At 40.7% G+C, this 18,656-nt stretch overlaps 1 protein-coding gene across 1 annotated transcript in view; it reads left to right on the forward strand.

The window, feature by feature from the left end:
* Vwa8 (von Willebrand factor A domain containing 8) overlaps nucleotides 1-18,656 on the forward strand; it is a 304,908-nt gene that overhangs the window by 74,453 nt on the left and 211,799 nt on the right. The window contains exons 10-12 of the mRNA XM_075950004.1: nucleotides 90-221; nucleotides 3,344-3,478; nucleotides 3,566-3,643. Coding sequence (XP_075806119.1) covers nucleotides 90-221; nucleotides 3,344-3,478; nucleotides 3,566-3,643 — 345 coding nt within the window. The remainder of the gene's footprint in view (nucleotides 1-89; nucleotides 222-3,343; nucleotides 3,479-3,565; nucleotides 3,644-18,656) is intronic.

Genomic DNA, 18,656 nt, shown 5'->3' on the forward strand with positions numbered 1-18,656 from the left:
GGTTTCAGTTCTAATTAGATAGAAATTCAGATATTTAATATTGTTTCTGAAATTAAAGGTAAATGACATATCTTTCTGGTAATTTGCAGCGCTTTGAGCTCCAAGGTTCTGGAAACTCTATGCTTCCTAAGGACATTGTAAGAGTGGAGAGGATGACTGACAGCCACTGCTCCCAAGCTCACGTGACAATCCGAGTGGCCGGAAAAGAGGCGACCATTAAGGTACTTCATCACAGCTTTGTTCACCCTGTCTCATTCTGGCCTGAGTTCGGCTCCTGACCCTCCGGCAAGTCTGTGGCTCTGCTGCACCTCTCTAGATCACCCGTGCGACTACATCTGTACCCAGAATTGTGTGCTCCAAAGTGGAAAAAGTTTGAAAAAATGGGGAAAGCTTTCCTTAACAAACGTGTAGTTTACCTCTGAGAAAATCAAGTGTTGGTTAAGGGAAATGTTTTGTGCTGTGAGTTTTTCTGAGGAACAGTGCTTTCAAATGGATTTCCTTTAGCAAAGGGAAACCGCTCTTCTCCAGTGGAGTGTCAGAGTCCAGCCTCGCCCCAGGGCAGGCCCCATGCCCAGAAGAAGTTAGTTGGCAGACACAAAACAAACTCTGTGGTGTTTGTTTGTTTCTTTCTTTTGTGGGCTTGTTTCTTTTGTCATTTTTATTTTATTGATTTTATTGTTTTTTTTCTTGTTGTTAGAGAGAGAGAGAGAGAGAGAGAGAGAGAGAGAGAGAGAGAGAGAGAGAGAACGAACATGAAGTTGAGTGGGTAGTGGGTGGGTAGGATCTGGGAGGAGTTAGAGGAGGTGCAAAACATGATAAAATATATTATATGAAAAACATAATATAATAAAACAAAACATAATGGAGGAAAAAGAAATAGTGCTTTTAAACATTTTCCCAGTAGAGAATCCTGTTTCCAAGTCCCCTTCCCAGCTGCAGGAAGCAGTTTGGACAGGAGCTGTGCCGCTGGGCAGTGCTTAGAGAGGGGATGTGTGTGGTCTGCCTTGTCCTTCTACTCTAACCCTGAGCCCAGGGCTCTCGGACCCCAGGGAACCCAGCTTGAACATCCTGAGTGTCAGAACAAATGCCTGCCCTTTGTAACCAAGCACAATTCTGTTATAACAATTTGTTTTAATATGGATATTAATATTTATTCATGTAGCTATACTTATTCATTCCTTATTCATGTTATGTCTATCTTGAGCCAGGCTGTCTGTAATTAGACTTAGTGTATATTTCTTTTCTCCTTACATACTATCCCCTTTAAATCTCCCAGTAGTCCTGGAGGTAAGTTCTGTTATTATTTTATAATAGCTTAAACAGCTGATCTGTCCAGTGGCTCCGTGCTTCACCCGTGTTAACTGGTCAGGGGGTAGCAGCCTGCTAGGACCTTTAGGTAGGCCCCGGTCCCACTGTACGCCTGACCTGCTTCAGATGGATGTCCTCCCATGATCTGAGCTAGAGGCAGAATAAGGACTGCCTAGTGTGAAGGGTAGAGGGGTCATGCAGGGAGGGAAAGGGAAAGCTTCTGAGGGGAGACCCAGGCTAAGTCTGAGAAAACTGCATAGGAGTGTCCTGTGGCCCGTGAGTATGGTGTTGGAGGGTACTGTGGCAGCTTTAATAAACTGTTTGGAGCTATGAGATACGAGCCAGTTGCCATAATTTGTTTTACTTGGTAATGGCTCTGTAAGTTCATTCATTGCCTGCCATCTCTTCCAGTTCACTTTCTATGTTAGTACCATGATGATCTCCCTTAAATGTAGATCTGATATGACACTTCCTAACTACTAGCCCTTTAGAGTTTGTTTTATACAGTTCAGACAATCTCATGGTAGCTGAGTAGAATAGTGGTTCCCAGAGGCTGGGACAGTAGGGCAAGAAAGGGCTGGAGAGAGGTTGGTCTGTGAGTACTGAATTCCCACTAGGAATAAGAAGCTTCTGTGTGCAGTTGTGGGTCTATATTGCAAACAGTTAGGGCAAAGGAGTTTAATTTTTCTTTTTATCACAAGTAAGTTAAAAGAGAGCCCTGTGGTGGTGTATGCCTTTAACTCCAGCACTTAGAAGAAAAAGTAAAGCGTCGTGAATTTGAGGCCATCATGGGTAATGTAGGGAGACTGACTCTCAAAATCAAAATCAAACCAAAATAAAGGAGAAGTTGCTAAATAGTGGTGGTGCACGCCTTTAATCCTACCACTTGGGAGACAGAGGCAAGTGAATCTCTGAGTTCGAAGTCAGCCTGGTATAGAAAATAAGTTCTAGAACACCTAGGACTGTTATACCCTGTTAAACCCTGTCTCAAAAAAAAAAATAATCTGGAGGCAGCAGACTTGATCTATATTTATGGGTATGTGCACTACATAATGTTTAAGTCATGTCATCATAGATTTAATATGTGTTTATGTGTATGTTTAGGTCAGATTATCTTGGTAAAGACCCTACAAGTTCATTGCCTTCTGTCCTTCCAGTTAACCTTTTATATTAGTACCAGATGATCTTCTAATGATTACTAGATATATACATAGTATAGAAACATCACATAATAGCCTACTTATACACATAGTTTTTAAATTTATGTATTAGTTAAAAATAAATTTAGTTTCAAAAACATCCCTAGAGGGGTAGAAGAGATAGCTCAGTGGTTCAGGCACTTGCTGCTGTTCAGAGGACAGAGTTCAATTCCCATTACCCATGTCAGGTGACTCACAAGCACCTGTAACTCTTGCTCCAGGGAATTAGATGTTCTCTTCTGGTCTCTCCAGACTCCCACACACATATGGTGTAGACTCACACAGACACACACACATAAGTGAAAATCAGATCTTAAAATAAATGTCCCTAGAGAAGGAAATAGCCATTCAGGTCCAAAACCTGATGAATCTGGGGAAAAAGAAAAACTAAAAAGCAAAAGCAGGTGAGTGGGAGGAAGGGTTTTCATAGATAGATACTGTCAAGTGGCAAGCTAAGGAGAGTGGCGAGGGTCTGCGGGTGCAGCTTTTAGGAAAGAGGAGACTCTAGATAAGGCTCCAGTATGTGATAACTTTGAATTTTGTACTTACGACTGGAGTTTAAGAAAAAATGTTATGCTCAGTACTGTTTGCTTTTAATGACATGTTAGAAAGAACATGGAAATGACATATTCTGAACCTGTTTGATGGTATGAAATTTAAATTTTAGAGAAATAATTGGTATGGTGATTTGATAAGGATCATTAGGTTGGAAGGGAAAAATAGAGTTGAAAAGAAATCAGCAAGGGTCTCTTGAATGGAAGGTGTGTGCTTCCTATTACTAATATTTTGAGAAAAACTTGCATATATATAATATATATATTTCACCTCTTTAACAGGTGCCAGCTGGGACTAGAGCGGTCCATCAGCCTGTTGCATCTGACCGTTTCATTCAGACTCCAAGCCACAAGCAGTTGCTGGCTGAAATGATGCAGTCTCACATGGTGAAGGATATATGTTTAATTGGAGGAAAGGTAAGAATAGCAGCTTCGGTGTAGGCATTTGCTTACCAGCTTTGAGGGTGTGCACTCAGCCCTTCCATGTCGGTGTTTCTGTTGTAGGGTTGTGGCAAAACCGTCATTGCTAAGAACTTTGCTGATATCTTAGGATACAACATAGAACCCATCATGCTCTATCAGGTATGTCGTTGCTTCCTCACACTTGTCCTGGAAACACATGCTCAGCCCATCAGAGCCTCTGACCTGTTGAACTTTTATTGTAGGTTTATAACTGAAATAACATTCAGTTGTATTTGTTTGCAAGTTTTGATAGTGCATTTTTGAGCATCTGATGTGCACACCAAACCAGGATCTGTTTTTCAAGAGAGATTCATTTAATGGACATGCACACTCTGCACACCCTGAACACATTTGTTAATAATTTGGAAGTCTAAAAATTGAAAATTCTCTGTTGTTGAATGCTATCTTCTGGACATGATGTGGTGCGGTTGTCTTGGGAGCAGCTGGGATTATCTGCAGGAGGCCGTCTCAAGTTTGGACCCGTTAACCTTTCCTTGTGGAGAGGAGGGAGGGCTCACACAGCAGTGCAAGGGCTGGCCACAAGCAACTTGAGAGCTCCATCCTCCCCCCAGATACAGGGGCATTCACAGTTCCTGGACTCGCAGACATTTTCTTTGGTGGCGTAGCTGCCCATAAGTAAGTCTCCATGGTTCTATAGCTAGCCCCTCACTCCTGTTCATGTAAGTAGATCCACTTATTATCATAAGCTTGCTCTGTTGTTGGTACCCTGTCTGGGGTGAGTAGACAGCCACATCTCTGCAGTAAAAGGTAATAGATTATACATTATTGCACTAGACATACTACAAAACATTTGCAATGTTGCCCACTTCTGTACTAAGTGCATTCATAATGTCGCGTAAGAAGCGCCACTTTAAAGTCTTTATTCCATGTGTTTATTCTGTATGCATGTGCATGTGTAGAGTTCAGAGGACGACTTCCAGAGTTGGTTCTCGCCTTCCGCCATGTAGGTCCCAGGGATTGGACTCAGGTTGTCTGGGTTGTTGGCAGGTACCCTTACCTGCTGAGTCATCTTCCCAGCCTTGTTGCTGCTGCTGTTCCTCGCCTTATTTAAATAGAAACTCTAATCCTAGTACTCAGTAACTCTCACGTTCTATCCTTACCTATGTCCTAATAACCTCTGTTACTTTCTCTCACTGTAAGTGTGCTTATATTAGATACTTCATGTAAATGGAATCAGATGCCTTTTATCTTTTCCTGGGTAGTCTACTGAATTTACACGAAAGTCCTGTTCGTTCTCAGAGCACACAGCAGAATCTCCCTCAGCTCACAGATGAAGAGTGTTGCCGTGCACACGCTATTGTTGCGTCTTCCTCTGGTAGTGGGATTTGCATTGTTCTGGTTTCTGGTTGCGAGTACTGCTGTTGCTCTCCACTGGGAAAGAGCCTGAGTCGCTGCTGTCAGTTCTGTCAGGTAATTTATGGAAGCGTGACTGCTAGGTCCCAGGAAGTTCATATCCCACAGCAGCATGTAAGAGCTTTAGTTCTTCCATGTCTTCATCAGTGCCCATTTCACCCTTTGTTTCTGGTTCATAATGGTCATCCTCGTGGGTATGGAATGGCAGTACACCATACTCTGTATGACTGGGGTGTTGAACATTTTATATCTTCTTTGGAGACATGCTTAGTCAAATTCCCTTGCATGTTTTTTTTTGTCCTTTAATTTTCTTTTAATTTTAAGTTTGCAATCAAAGTAATAGGTTTCAATATAACATTTTGTCCATAGGTATCCCACTCTGCTTTAAACCAGTGCATTGCCTGCAGATTTCCTCCATCCCCTCTCTGGCTGTTCCCCTTTTCACCCCCAATAGTCCCTCCTTCTGCTTTCATGGCACGGGTATCCAGTAACCTTCTCATTACCCCTTTCCTTAAAGTCTCTTCCTGTCTGTCTTGATCTCATTTTTAGTGTCATGCCTCTACACACACACACACACACACACACGCACACACACACAGATTTTTAAAATAGGTTCTGTTTATGAGAAGTATGGTGTTTATTTTCCTGAATCTGACATGCTGGTTGCCGCTGCCGCTGATGTGAGGCTGATTTCTGCACCCATGCACATCTTGCCATGTTGGCAGTTGTCATGGTTCGTAGATGTTCCACTTGGGTAGCGCTGTTTAATTGCTTCCCTCCCTTGGCGGCTTGCGGTATTTTCTGGAACCGTCAAAGCTAGACCACAGGAAAGAGGCTTTTAGGTCAGATCTGGCTCAAGTCATCCGAGTCCTGTGTCCTAAGTGTGTGGTGTCTTCAGCTACAGGGACCTATCCTTAACACCTGAGACGTCGCCAAGGGCTACATTGATACCAATCATCTGTAAGAAAAAGTGAGACTGAAAATTACAGGCAAATATAGAACCTGTAACGATTATGTTGAACAATGTAACGCAGACCCAGAAAGACAAATCCCCCATGTTCTCTTATTGATGGTATGTAGTTCAAAATTCTCAGGTGTGCATATACAACATGGTGTAACCACAGGAAAGGATAAAGCAACCATAGGTGGTTGTGGGGGTTGGGCAGGGAATAGCAGGATATGGGAGATATGAAGTAGGAGATAGGGAAGGAGCTTCAACTGAGGAGGATGACGAGGGACAGATAGCACCAAGGTTGTTTGATAAGGCTTCAAAGAACCGAATTAATTTATATTTACTTAAAACTACATATAATAATATACGTGTTTGTGTTTGTGTATACCTGCATACATATACACATATATAGATTTACATGTATCTGAAAGGAAGAACCATAGACTTAAAACCTCAGTCCCAAACATGAGAAACCTCATATCAGAGGTTTGGCCAAGGTAACCTAAGTGACTCCCAAATAAGTGACTCCTAAAGCAATATAGGTATTTTCTGTTTTTTTCTTTATCTCTCTCTCTCTCATATTCCACTATGGGTGGACCAATTTATATCCTATCATCAGGGAGGAAGGGTTTTTTACCCCCAGCCTTGTCAGCATCTTTTATTACTTGGTTTTCTTGAGGACCGCTATTCCTATGAGGGTGACGCAGAATTGCAAAAGTTATGCTTTTCGTTTGTGTGATGGCTAAGAACGTCGAATACTTTTCAAGTACTTGTTGGCTCTGCATTTCATATTTTGAGAACTCTGTTGAATTTATTAGCCTATTTATTGATGAGATGATTTTTGATGTGAATTTCTTGCTGTTCTTTATGTAGTCTACATACGGACACCCTGCCTGGTGTATGTTGGGAGGGTTCCCTCCGCTACTCCCAATGCTGCCCCGCCATTTCTAGTGCTCATGGTCTTTGCTGTGCAGAGGAGTTTTAATTTCATGCGCTTCCCTTCGTCAGTTCTTAGCATTATTTCCTGTACTATTGGAGTCTTTATTCGGAAAGTTCTTGGCTGTTTGTATTTCTTGAAGGATTTTACCTGTCTTCCACTGGCAGTTTCAGTATTTCAGGCCTTATATTAAAGTCTTTGACCCACTTTGAATTAATTTTTGTTCAGGGTGAGAGATACCAACCTGACTTTATTCTTCTGCAGGGGAATCTAATTTCCCCAGTATTATTTGTGAAGGGGCTATCTTTGCTCTGATGTCTGACTTTTTTTTTTTAAATCAGAAATTAGGTGGCTGTCTCCACGTAGGTTTCTTTCTGCACTCTACTAACCTGTGTGTCTTTTGAGTGTGCCAGTGCCATGCTGCTTTTGCGGCTGTGTGAGGTCATGTGAGGTCAGGCACCGTGCTGCCTCCCGCACTCTCTTTCTCCTCAGGGTTGCATTAGCTGCTTCTGCTATTCCGTGTTTCCATATGACTTGTAGGGTTCTCTTCTCCAGTTCTGTGAAGAATGTCTTTGGGAGTTTGGTGGAATCAGTTTGGTGGAGAGGTTCTCTTCTGATTATATCTGTTTCTTTTTTCAATGCCTTCTATGTTTAAATATTGATTTTTCTCCAATTTTGGAAATTTTCTGCTATAATTGTATTAAACAGATTCTCCATGCTTTAGTTTTAATTTCAGCTCCTTCTGATTGGTGGATTTTCCAGTTTGGAATCTTATTCTTAGAGTTCCTGGACGGTCGTGATGATGCTTGTTGTTACCAGTTTCTTGTTACCATACAAATTAAGTATTTCCTCTCCTGTTTCCTTCACTCCTGGTATTCTTTCTTTTGCTTGGCCCAAGTCTTTTGTGAATGCTTCACACTCTAGGGTTTTGTTGTTGTTGTTTTGTTTATATTTTATATAGTTTTTGTACATGTTCATGCGGATGTCTGCATCCATGTTTATTGGTATCTGTGTGCACAGGTACCTGTGTGCATGTGCATGAGTGCTGATGGAGGCTGGAGGTCAATGTCAGCTGTCACCCTAGTGAGGCTTGCCAGGAAGCCCCATGCTGCCTCTTCTCTCCTCTCTTGCTCTGAGTGGGGTTACAGCTTGCGCCATTGTGCCTGGACTCTTACATGGTTTCTGGGGGCTTGAATTCATCTCCTCATAACTGCGCAGCAAGTGCTTCACCCACTGAGCCTCCTGCCAGCCTTCTGCAGGGGTTTATGTGCTGAATAACTGTCTATCCTAGACTTCCCTGTGGTAGCTTTCCTTTTTGCACTCAGCCTTGCTGGCCACAGTTAGCTCTGCAGTTTGTGGCCGACCGGTTCTCCCATCCTCCTGAGACTCCAGATTATCCCTTCTCTAGCCAGGGAATTGGACATGTTTTACCTGAATTTGTTGCGCTGTAGGCACTCTTTATATATTCTGGACATCAAATCCATTCTCAAATCTCCGATTGGCAGGTGTTTTTCTGTGGCTTTTCCTCTCTTCTTGGTGTGTACTTTCATGTACAGCAGTCCTTGTCCTTGTGCAGAAGGCCGGGTATCATTTCCCTTTACTGCTTATGTTTAATAAATCACTGCCAAATGATGTGATTTTCCCCCATTTTCTTCTAAGAATTTTACCATTTTAGGTCTTACATTTGGACCGCTAATTTATTTTGAAAATTTCTTATATATGCTCTGATCCACCTTTAATGGTAGGTTTTCTAGGTAGGTTCTGCATTTTCACAGCACCAATGTTTAAAAGGCCTGTGTTTTCCTCACTGAAGTTGAGGCATATTTGTTTAGGATCCATTCATCATAACACAAGTGTTTATTTCCTGGGTCTCTGTTCATAACCTTGTCTAAGTACCTTGCCATGATCCTTTGCACAGTGTTTGATTACTGCAGTTTCAGAAAGAGTTTTCAGACCTTTACCTGCTGTTTGTCTCCCTGATCATTTGATTATTTAGAGTCCCTTGAGATGTCATATAAGTTTTAGGATGGATTTTCCATTTGTTTCTGAAGATGAGAGTGAGCTGTTGAGAGAGCAGTATTGATCCTGTGGGTTAGCTTGGTTAGTGTTTCATCAGGCAGTTAAGCAGATTTCCCTGTATTTCTTTCAATAGCATCTTATAGTTTCATGTGTTGGAGGAGGCTGCTTGTTCGTTTCCTGGCTGCCTAGCACCGAAATAATCACACAGAAATTATATTATTTAAAACACTGCTTGGCCCATTAGCTCTAGCTTCTTATTGGCTAACTCTTAAATATTAATTTAACCCATTTCTATTAATCTCTGTATTGCCACGTGGCTGTGGCTTACCGGCTAAAGTTCCGTCTGGCTACATGGCTTCTCTCTGACTCTGCCCTTTTTTCTCCCAACATTCAGTTTAGTTTTCCCTGCCTAGTTCTTTTCTGCCCTATCCCGTGCTCAAGACAGTTTCTGTATTAACCAATGCTAATCACAGCATATAGAGGGAAATCCCACATCATTCATGTATAAATCTTTTATCTCACTCATGACAGTTACTCCTAATGATTTTTAAATTAATTATTTTGGTGGATGTACATTTTTAACATTTTTTTGAAAAGAAAGTATGTAGCTGATTTCTTAGAGTAATATTCACTACTTCTTTATTTTTTAATTTTATGTTTTGTTTTGGTCTTGGAGACAAAGTCTCACCAGCAGGTTTTGGCAGTCCTTAAACGTACAATGATCCACCTGTCTGACTCCCAAGTGTAATAATTAAAGGCCTGTGCCATTTGCCCAGCTTTTTAAATTTTCGCAATGCTTTCTCCTAACATTTTTATTCTAATAATTTTGGGTTCTCAATCTTTGGTTCTAGTAATGCCAGCAGTGTCCTGCATATAGAAGAGTTTCTATTTTATTCTTTGACTAGATTTGGAAGAGAGTGTGGTACTATTTACTTTCATTTTAAGGTATCTCTTGTGTTTTTTACTTACTCACTTATACTTCATAATTATTTCTTGTTATCAAGTTTTATTCTCTGTGGGTTGTCTGTGCACGACACATGTAACTGGTACTAGAAGAGGCTAGAAGATGACATCAGATCCCCTGGAACTGTGGGGTTATAGACAGTTGTGGAATTCCATAATAGGCGCTGGGAATTAAACCTGGGTCTTCTGGAAGAACAACAAATGCTCTTAACTGCTGGACTATCTCTCCAGCCCCATATGCAATTATTTTTCATACAAAATATATTTATATTAAATGTTTTTGAGCTTGGAAGATGACTCAGCAGATGAAAATGCTAGCCTCACAAACCCAAGGACCTGTGGTCACTCTCTGGAGCCTTCTTGAAAGGTTGGGTGTTGTGAGCCAGCTTGGAGTAAGCCTCACAGTGGCAGAAACCATAGACCCTGTTTCCACAAGGTGGAAGATGAGAACTAACTCCCGAGTGTAACTTGTAAATTCCTTATGTACACCATGGCATATACACGCGCACATGTATACATGCCACATGCACGGTTAATCACAAAACACATCTCAAACATGCTTGTTTTGAAAAGTGACATTTAAAGCAGTTTGACGGTTGATGATAGAATACTTTGTAAGGTCCTCCCGAAGCGAGTGATTGTGTAGACGACTCCTCTGTCGTGCCTGAAAGCCCTTTGTCCCTGTCCTCTGCACTGGCCCAGAGTCCCTACTACTTTAGGTAGTTCTCAGTACCGTACTTCAAGGAAGACAGGTAAAATAAGAGATAAAGGTCATTAAAATAACTTAATGCAGAGATTTAAAAGATTTTAATATTTGCTGTAAGTCTATGCTCTTGAGAGATGAAATCTATGAAGACACACATCTGTGTTTACAAAGTGAAGAATATGAGGTAAGGGAAGAGCTTCAAATCAGGGTCACTGTGAGAGCCGCTTCAGGATGTGTGTGCTCATCTGACCCCAGTCATTCACAGCTCATCATAGGGATAATTTGAGAATGACGCTTTATCATCTCACCACCTTGTCTCCGTCATCCTTCTAATTAATTTATGACAGAAAGATTCTCTACCAAGTGCCAAGGGAAAACTGCAAATTGATAGACTTTGTGATTCATGATTACAAATATTAGAACAATTTACCTTCCCAAGTGCCACAAGATAGTCTTAGGAAGAAAAATATTTTCTCTTTTTAAAATTTTATTTTTATTTTTTGAGATTATAATACAATTACATCATTTTCCACTTTCTTTCTCCCCATCCAAACCAAACTCTCCCTCCTTGTTCTTTTTCAAATTTATGACCTCTTTTTTTTTTTGCTAATTATTTTACACACAGATATGTATATGTTGACACACATATATTCCTAAGTATAACTTCAGGCTACGGTTACTGGGTATGTTTTCAGGCTGACCATTTGGTATTTGATACCTAAGTAGTGTACTAATTAGGAGTATGTCCCCAGTGACAGCAACAGAAGCTGTGGTCTAGAGAGGGCCAGGTTGTATGTACCTCATACCTGCAGCCAAACTTGGTAACAAGAATTTTTCAGCAAGATAAACAAGGGGTTATCGAGAGAGGCTGAGACTTGGCAGCATGTTGGCAAGGTTAGAATCCCTGAAGAGGTCATTGGTGAAGGTATATCTCAGCTACAGCTGATACCCTAGCATCGTAGAGATGTTAGTACCATTGGACATCACCATTCACAACCACAGCCATGGAGTGAAGCTGGCCTGAGCCTACAAACTGTGTTCCTGTGATGCTAGAGCTGGAGAAGTGGAGCTGTTCTGGGCCTTTTGGAGTCCAGGGGGTCCTGAGTGAGTCCCAGATGTCCAGTGCTGAACTTTTTTTTTTTAAATTAATTCTTTTTGGTTTCATATCATGCATCCAAATTCAACTCATCTCTCCACTTGCTGCTGCCCTCTGCCCTTCTTATCTCCCCCCAAAACAAAATTTAAAAGTCTAGCCTAAAAATAAACAACAAAAGAGTTTCAGTGTGGAAGCTATACTATGGCCCACTGAGTCACACAGTATACAGCTTTACTTGTAAGTGTTCTTTACAATGGATCGTTACTCTGGCTCAAGGACTCTGACTTCTACTCTGTCAATACTGGGCCCTCACTGAGACTTCTCCTGGATATCCAGGCGAAGCACAGAGCATGAGCAAGCATTAGAGTAAGCCTTGTGTCTCGGAGATCCCGTAGCTTTGAATCTGCAGGTCTGGCCTTCACATGCTCAAGCAGTTCACAGAGGAGGTGGATGTTGGGGTGAGTATTTTAAAGACTTCGATTTTTATTTTTTATTTTTTTGAGAGGCTTTTAGCATCAGAAAAGACTTGGATATTGTGTTGACAAAGTTTTCTGTCCAGCCCAGTCCTGCAGCCATTCAGTCCCAAAGAAACACACAGAGGTCTACATTAGTTATAAACTGGTTGGCCTGTTAACTCAGGCTTCATATTAAATTAGCCCATTATTCTTGTCTATGTTAGCCATATGGCTTGGTACCTTTTATCAGTGAGGCATTTTCATCTTGCTTCCTCTGTATCTGGGTGACGACAGCAGACTGACTCTTTCCTCTTTCCGGAATCCTCCTGTTCTCCTTGCCCTGCCTCTGTTTCCCACTTGGCCGCCCCACCTATACTTCCTGCCTGGCTACTAGCCAATCGGCATTTTATTACACAAGTTCAAGAAACAAATCTTTACAGGGTAAAACCATTGTCCCACAGCACCCCCATACCTTTTTTTTTTCAAAACAAGAACTCTGAATCGAATCTCCCTTATTTAGCTTTTTTCCTGACCATTATTCATACAACTTGTAACCAACACTCTAAACAAAGAAAAACATCCATAATCCTTTTTTGGGGGTGGGGGGTAGGGAATGCAGGCTTAGTTTTCCAGGCTACTTCCTGCTTATTGGGGGCGTTGATAATCTTACATGGATCTAAAGAGAATTTAGAATTACAGTCAAGTCCTGCCTGGAAAGTTCTATGAGGTTTGATCATCTCAGCCAGCAGTCGTGGGGCTGTTCTGGATGTAGAACTCAGAGGAATCTCCAACAGAGGTTCTCTGAAATGTTAGATCATCTGGGCCATCTGCTCCTATCGGAGAGTCTTCAGGGGTCTTCCATGATCAAACCCGATTTTTCTTAGCTAGAATGAATCCACAGCCTCATTTCCTGTGGAATTAAAAATAAAACCTCTTCTCCAAAGTAACATATATATCTTTTGACTTAAATTTTGAAGTCAAAGCATTTTCAAACATGTGTGTTAGATTAATCCAGCAACATTTATAATCAAATGTCTTTTAGGAGCTGTTGCTCTTTCCTTAGCATTCAAACAATTCAAAGAGAACATAATAATATATAGTATCCAGATTCTCTGTATGTTTTCCATCTTTATGTGGCTTTAAGTTCTATTTCTTTTATTTTTACTTTTAATTTTTGGCTTTTTGAGACTAGGTTAACAGGTTTCTGTCCCTTCTGATCCTGCAGTCGTTCAGTCCCAAAGAAATACACAGAGGTCTACATTAATTATAAACTGGTTAGTCTAGTAGCTCAGGCTTCCTATTAGCTCTTACATCCTATATCTTAACCCATAATTCTTTTCTGTGTTAGCCAGGTGGCTTGGTACCTTTATCAGTGAGGCGTTCTCATCTTGCTTCCTCTGTGTCTGGGTGATGATTGCAAACTGCATCTTTCCTCTTCCCAGAATTCTCCTTGTTCTCATTGCCCTGCCTCTACTTCCTACCTGGTTGCCCTGTTTTTACTTTCTGCCTGGCTACTAGCCAATCAGCGTTTTATTAAAAATAGTACAAATGACAGGATAAAAGACCGTTGTCCCACAGCAGATATTTTAGAGACTCAATTTCTAAAGACTGTGAGACTTCAGAAGCTGGGATGTCTTATAGTGTGATATTAATATTACTATGAGATCTTGGGGGATGAACAAGAAAGTAAAAGTTGTGGTTTAGTGCTGCTGAGTTCCCTTTGTTATCAAGTTGATAAGTGGTCAGTGGTACTTGCTAATTTTATACCAACTTGACACAAGCTAAAGTAATTTTGGCAGACGGAAATATGATTGAGAAAATGCCCTGCCTCCAGATTGGCCAAGTCTCTGGGTGCATTTTCTTGATTGATGGTAGATATGGGAGGGCCCAGCTCACTCTGGGCAGTGCCATCCCTGTACTGGTGGTCCTGGATTCTATAAGAAAAGCAGGCTGAGCAAGTCATGAGGTGCAAGCCAGTAAGTGACACTCCTCTATGGCTTCTGTTTCAAGTCCTGCATCCATGTTCCTACCTTGAGCTCCTGCCCTAAACTCCCTGGATCCTGGATTATAAGCTGTAAGATGAAATAAACCCTTTCCTCCCGAAGTTTGTTTTGGCCATGGTGTCAAGGCAGTAGAAGCTGTGACTAAGACGTGTTGGACTTAGAAAGCCAGTCTCGTTTATTTCCTGTGGCAGAACGTCATCTAGTCATGGTTTATCGGTCCTTTCTCTCTGGAAATCATGGGTGGTCATAACTGAAGGCATATGGTTCCCCTGAAGACTGTTTTGCCTGTGCTGTGCACATACTTCACTGACTTTAGAAAGTCTTACTTAGAGTGTTTTAGAGATGAGCAGACTGGTCCCATAGTCTGAAAACTCTTCCTAGTTTGTCGTTCTGCAGAGGAAACACACGGAGCACAGCACTTGCTGGAAGAACAGAATTCTGGAAGGAATAGAGAAATGGAAAAATCGTAACGTGTTTTGAACTCCCTTCCTTCTCTTTGCTTTCTGTGGCCTGCATCAAAGCCTGTGCTGAGCACTGTGCTGACTTCTGTGGATTTTGCTAATTGATAATCAAGTGATTTTCAAGGTAGAAATTAAGCTCTTGAGATCAAGCATAAAATTTTGCTTTTCACTTTTGTAGTTTTAATAAAGTTCATTGATCTTTTGGGACTGACGACTGAATTTAAGAGAATAAAGGATCAATTTGTTTTCATAATTAATGGAAACATTTTGGAGGTCTGACTCACTGCAGAAAGCTGAGTAGGAGCGAGTGGCGGCTCACCATCTGTCTCTAGAGACAGACGTCCTGTTATTTGTATCTGCGCAAAGGTGCACTTAATCCATGAGTTTTGCTGTACTTTAGACTTAACTCTTTATAACCAGCTTCATATGAAGTCACAGGAAAATGGGGTTTTAAGTACATCTATGGCAGTATGTAACTATGGTTTGCACAGGCTGTAAAATCTCAAATCATTTTGGCGTGGGTGTCAGGGCAGCTTCTTTTCCCTCTGGTTCTTTGTCAGTGTGAGGCAGTGAGTTCATGGCGTGGAAGAAGTGAGCGCTCGTTGTTTGCCTTCCCAGCCAGATGGACCGGATTTGAGATCTCCTCCTTCTAGATGCTAGTTGGATTAAAGGCTAAATTAAAATCAATTAGAATTTTAAGGGCACACGCATCTGTGGACCTTTGAGTGAGAATAGTCATTGTGTAGACACGCTAACATTTTTGGGTTACCATCGACTCTTTATTAAGCCTTTTTGCTGCGCCTAAGTTGACTTGCTCTGCTTACTAAATGCCTTCTGCCAGCTAGGCTGTAACCTTTGCCTGTATTTATGCAAGCGAGGAGTTTTTGGCTTTTAACTTCTGAGAACCTTGTCACATTTTTCCTGTTCTTAGTGTGTCTCCACGTCTTTCATAGAAGAAGCTTTGCTTGTGAGGTTAGATTTTCCTCATCAGCAGAGACTTTCCAGGACTTCCAGTTTTCAGCCTGGGTTTTGCCCAGTTTTTCTTTCTAATACTTATTTTTGCTCCTTCTAATACTATTTTATACCTTTTCACCACTTTGTAAAGTTGGCAAGATAATATTAAGATTCTCTTGTTTAGCACGGCAGTCTTTTCCTTGTCTGTCTCCTCCTAAGGCCTCAACCTGTTTCACTAAGAGCAGCCACACTGGCTGTTCAGCTCTCTGTCCCCTTCATGACTGCCCAAGAGGAAAGTCGGAAAGTGAAGCTGTCCATTTCTACAGTCTCTGTCCCTTTTGTCATAGAAACAATAAGCTAAAGGCAATTTTACTTTAATTTTTTGTTAATATTGTCCTTTTCCATTTTCCTACCTGCAGGTAATTCAGTCATAAATGAACTAGAACCTATGTATGGAATATTGAGTTGTTTATAAGATGTGATTAGATTAAATTTATATCAATAAAGCAAAAAAAGATGTGATTAAAAACTAAGTGTGTACTAATAAAACTCTTACATTAAAAATATAGAAAAATTCAACTTCTGTTCTAAGAAAATTAAATCTGTACTAATCTGCACTCCTGCCAGGGGGGCCAATACTGAACATTCTGACAGTTTCTAGTCCAGTGATCTTGATGGAGTGTAAGGCGGCACAGTTCTTACACAGTTCTTGGGCTCAAGTTGACTATGTAGATCCAAAGAAAGCATATCTGTTTACCTAGCAATCCCACTTCCAGTGGTCTAGCCTGCAACTTCCAACAACATGAAAATACATACCAAAAAGGCCATTTTGATATCTTTATAATTTAATTGTTCATTACTTTTGCTTATTTTTGTATTGTTTTCATTTGGCTTATTTTTATGTGTATAAATGTTTTGCCTGCATGGATGTAAATACACATGTGCTCGCAGTGCCCCTGGAGGCCGGTGAGGGCGCCAGATCGGCTGGAGCTGGAGTTGAGATGGTTGTGAGCTACAGTATGAGTGCTGGGGACTGGATCCGGGGCCTCTGGAAGAAGCTGCTAAGCCATCTCTCTAGCCCCAGTTTTGGAATTTTTAATATATTAGATATATTGGCTCCTTATATTTTCTCTTAATTTGTCATTTGATTTTATTACTGTTTTTAACATGTAAAAGTTAAAAACAAAGTAATAATTAGATTTACCAATATTTTAATCAAATCTGTGTTTTAAGTCTGATTAGAAAATCTTTATTATGTTTTAAGTTGTGGGGAAATTGAACTACTTTTTGAAAAAGTTCAACTTCTGTGTTTATTTTTATTTTTTCTGAAACTGAAATTTTCTTACCCTGCTGTTTCTTTTTCTTGTCCACAGCTGAGGAAAATCATTTTTAAGACATGTTATAAGATAAGATTGACCCAGATTGTCCCTCATTGTATCCAACCTTCAGAGTTCCTTATGTGATGGATGTAAGCCAGCACATTCCTAGGCTCTCGAGTTTAAGACACAGCTATCATTGGGAATAGGAGAGTAACTGTGTGCTGATTGACTCCTTGTCAGTTTGACACAAGCTAAAGTCAATCATCTGGGAAGAGGGAACCTCAGTTGAGAAAAGCCTCCATCAAACTGGGCTGTATGCTGGTCTTGGGGCCACTTTCTTGGTTAATGATTGATGTGGGAAGGTCTAGTCTACTCTGTGTGATGCTGCCCCTTGGGCAGGTGGTCCTCCATGATCTTTGCTTTAATTCCTGTCCTGACTGCAGTGTTGGCCCATGACCTGAGATGTGTAAGATGAAATAAACCCTTTCCTCCCCGAGCTAGTTGTGGTCATGGTCAATTAGAAGTGAAACTAGGGCACTTTGACTACTCATACATATTGTCTTAGTTATGGGCTATTGCTGTAGGACACTTTGACTACTCATACACATTGTCTTAGTTATGGGCTATTGCTGTAGGACACTTTGACTACTCATACACATTGTCTTAGTTATGGGCTATTGCTGTAGGACACTTTGACTACTCATACACATTGTCTTAGTTATGGGGCTATTGCTATAAAGATACACCGTGACCAAGGCAACTTGCTTACAGCTTCAGAGGTTGTTCATTATGATGGCTGGAAGCAGGCAGCTGTAGGGTTGGAGAAGTAGCTTAGAGCTTAATATACTGAACAGGCAGAGAAAGAAACTGAGTTTGATGTGGGCTTTGGAATCCTCATAACTCATCTGCCAGAGACATATGTCCTCCAACAAGATCACACATACCAGCAAGGTCATACCTCCTAATCCTCCTAATTCCTTTCAGACAGTTTCACTTGGTGACTAAGCGTTCGAATATATGCACCGATGGGGGGGGGCGTTTTCATTCAAATCTCTACACGGATTGACCATTTTGGAAGATGACACATCACTGAGATTGTTGCCATTCCAAATATTTGACTTACAAGATTAGCACACATGTATCGGTCTTTATAGTTCCATATGTGCAGTAGTTCTGCACTTAGCTCTAAGGATCTGACTGTATCATGTTTTGGGGATATAGTTATATCCATAAATTTGTGGAAGGATGTATATAAACTTTTTTCCTGCTAAAAAGTTTAGGCATTGTTTTGATTTTTTTTCCTTTGAAATTATATGTGTAAACTCATTGCAGTCTGGGCTTTTAAATAGTTAAAAAGCAGGTGGTATAGAATATTGTTATAACATGAGGATATTTGGTAGAGCAGAATTAAGAGTCAGTGGGCTAGACCACAAAACTTTGGGTGACAATCTTAATCTCCTCCTAAAAGTGAGGAAATCTAAACGTGTTTTAAGTAAAAGAGCATCTGTTTTGGTTTATCAGGTAGACCATGTACTTATTCAATTGTTATTATCATTCTTCTCATCAAACATGCTGAGGAATTTCTCCATTGACAGTGTTCCCTAATGAGAAAAGCAGAATGATTTTGGTAAGCTGACTTCTGAGAACTAGCATGTTAGGATAAAGCAAGCCATTCAATTTTGAGATAGAGTAATTTCAGTCCAGATATTACAATTTTCTTTTATGTTTTTCAACAGTAGTTTTGCAAGATTTAATATTTTTTAGTAATTTCTTTTAAGTGATAGAGGTTATTTACCAGAAGTTACCCCTACTAGTTATTCAGAAGTAGGCCAGTAAAGTGGAATTTCTTGTCTTTCAGATGATTAATTCATAAGCCATTTTCTTCCCTCTAGAT

The sequence above is a fragment of the Microtus pennsylvanicus genome, chromosome 15 (genome assembly GCF_037038515.1).
Source record: "Microtus pennsylvanicus isolate mMicPen1 chromosome 15, mMicPen1.hap1, whole genome shotgun sequence".
Classification (NCBI taxonomy): domain Eukaryota; kingdom Metazoa; phylum Chordata; class Mammalia; order Rodentia; family Cricetidae; genus Microtus; species Microtus pennsylvanicus.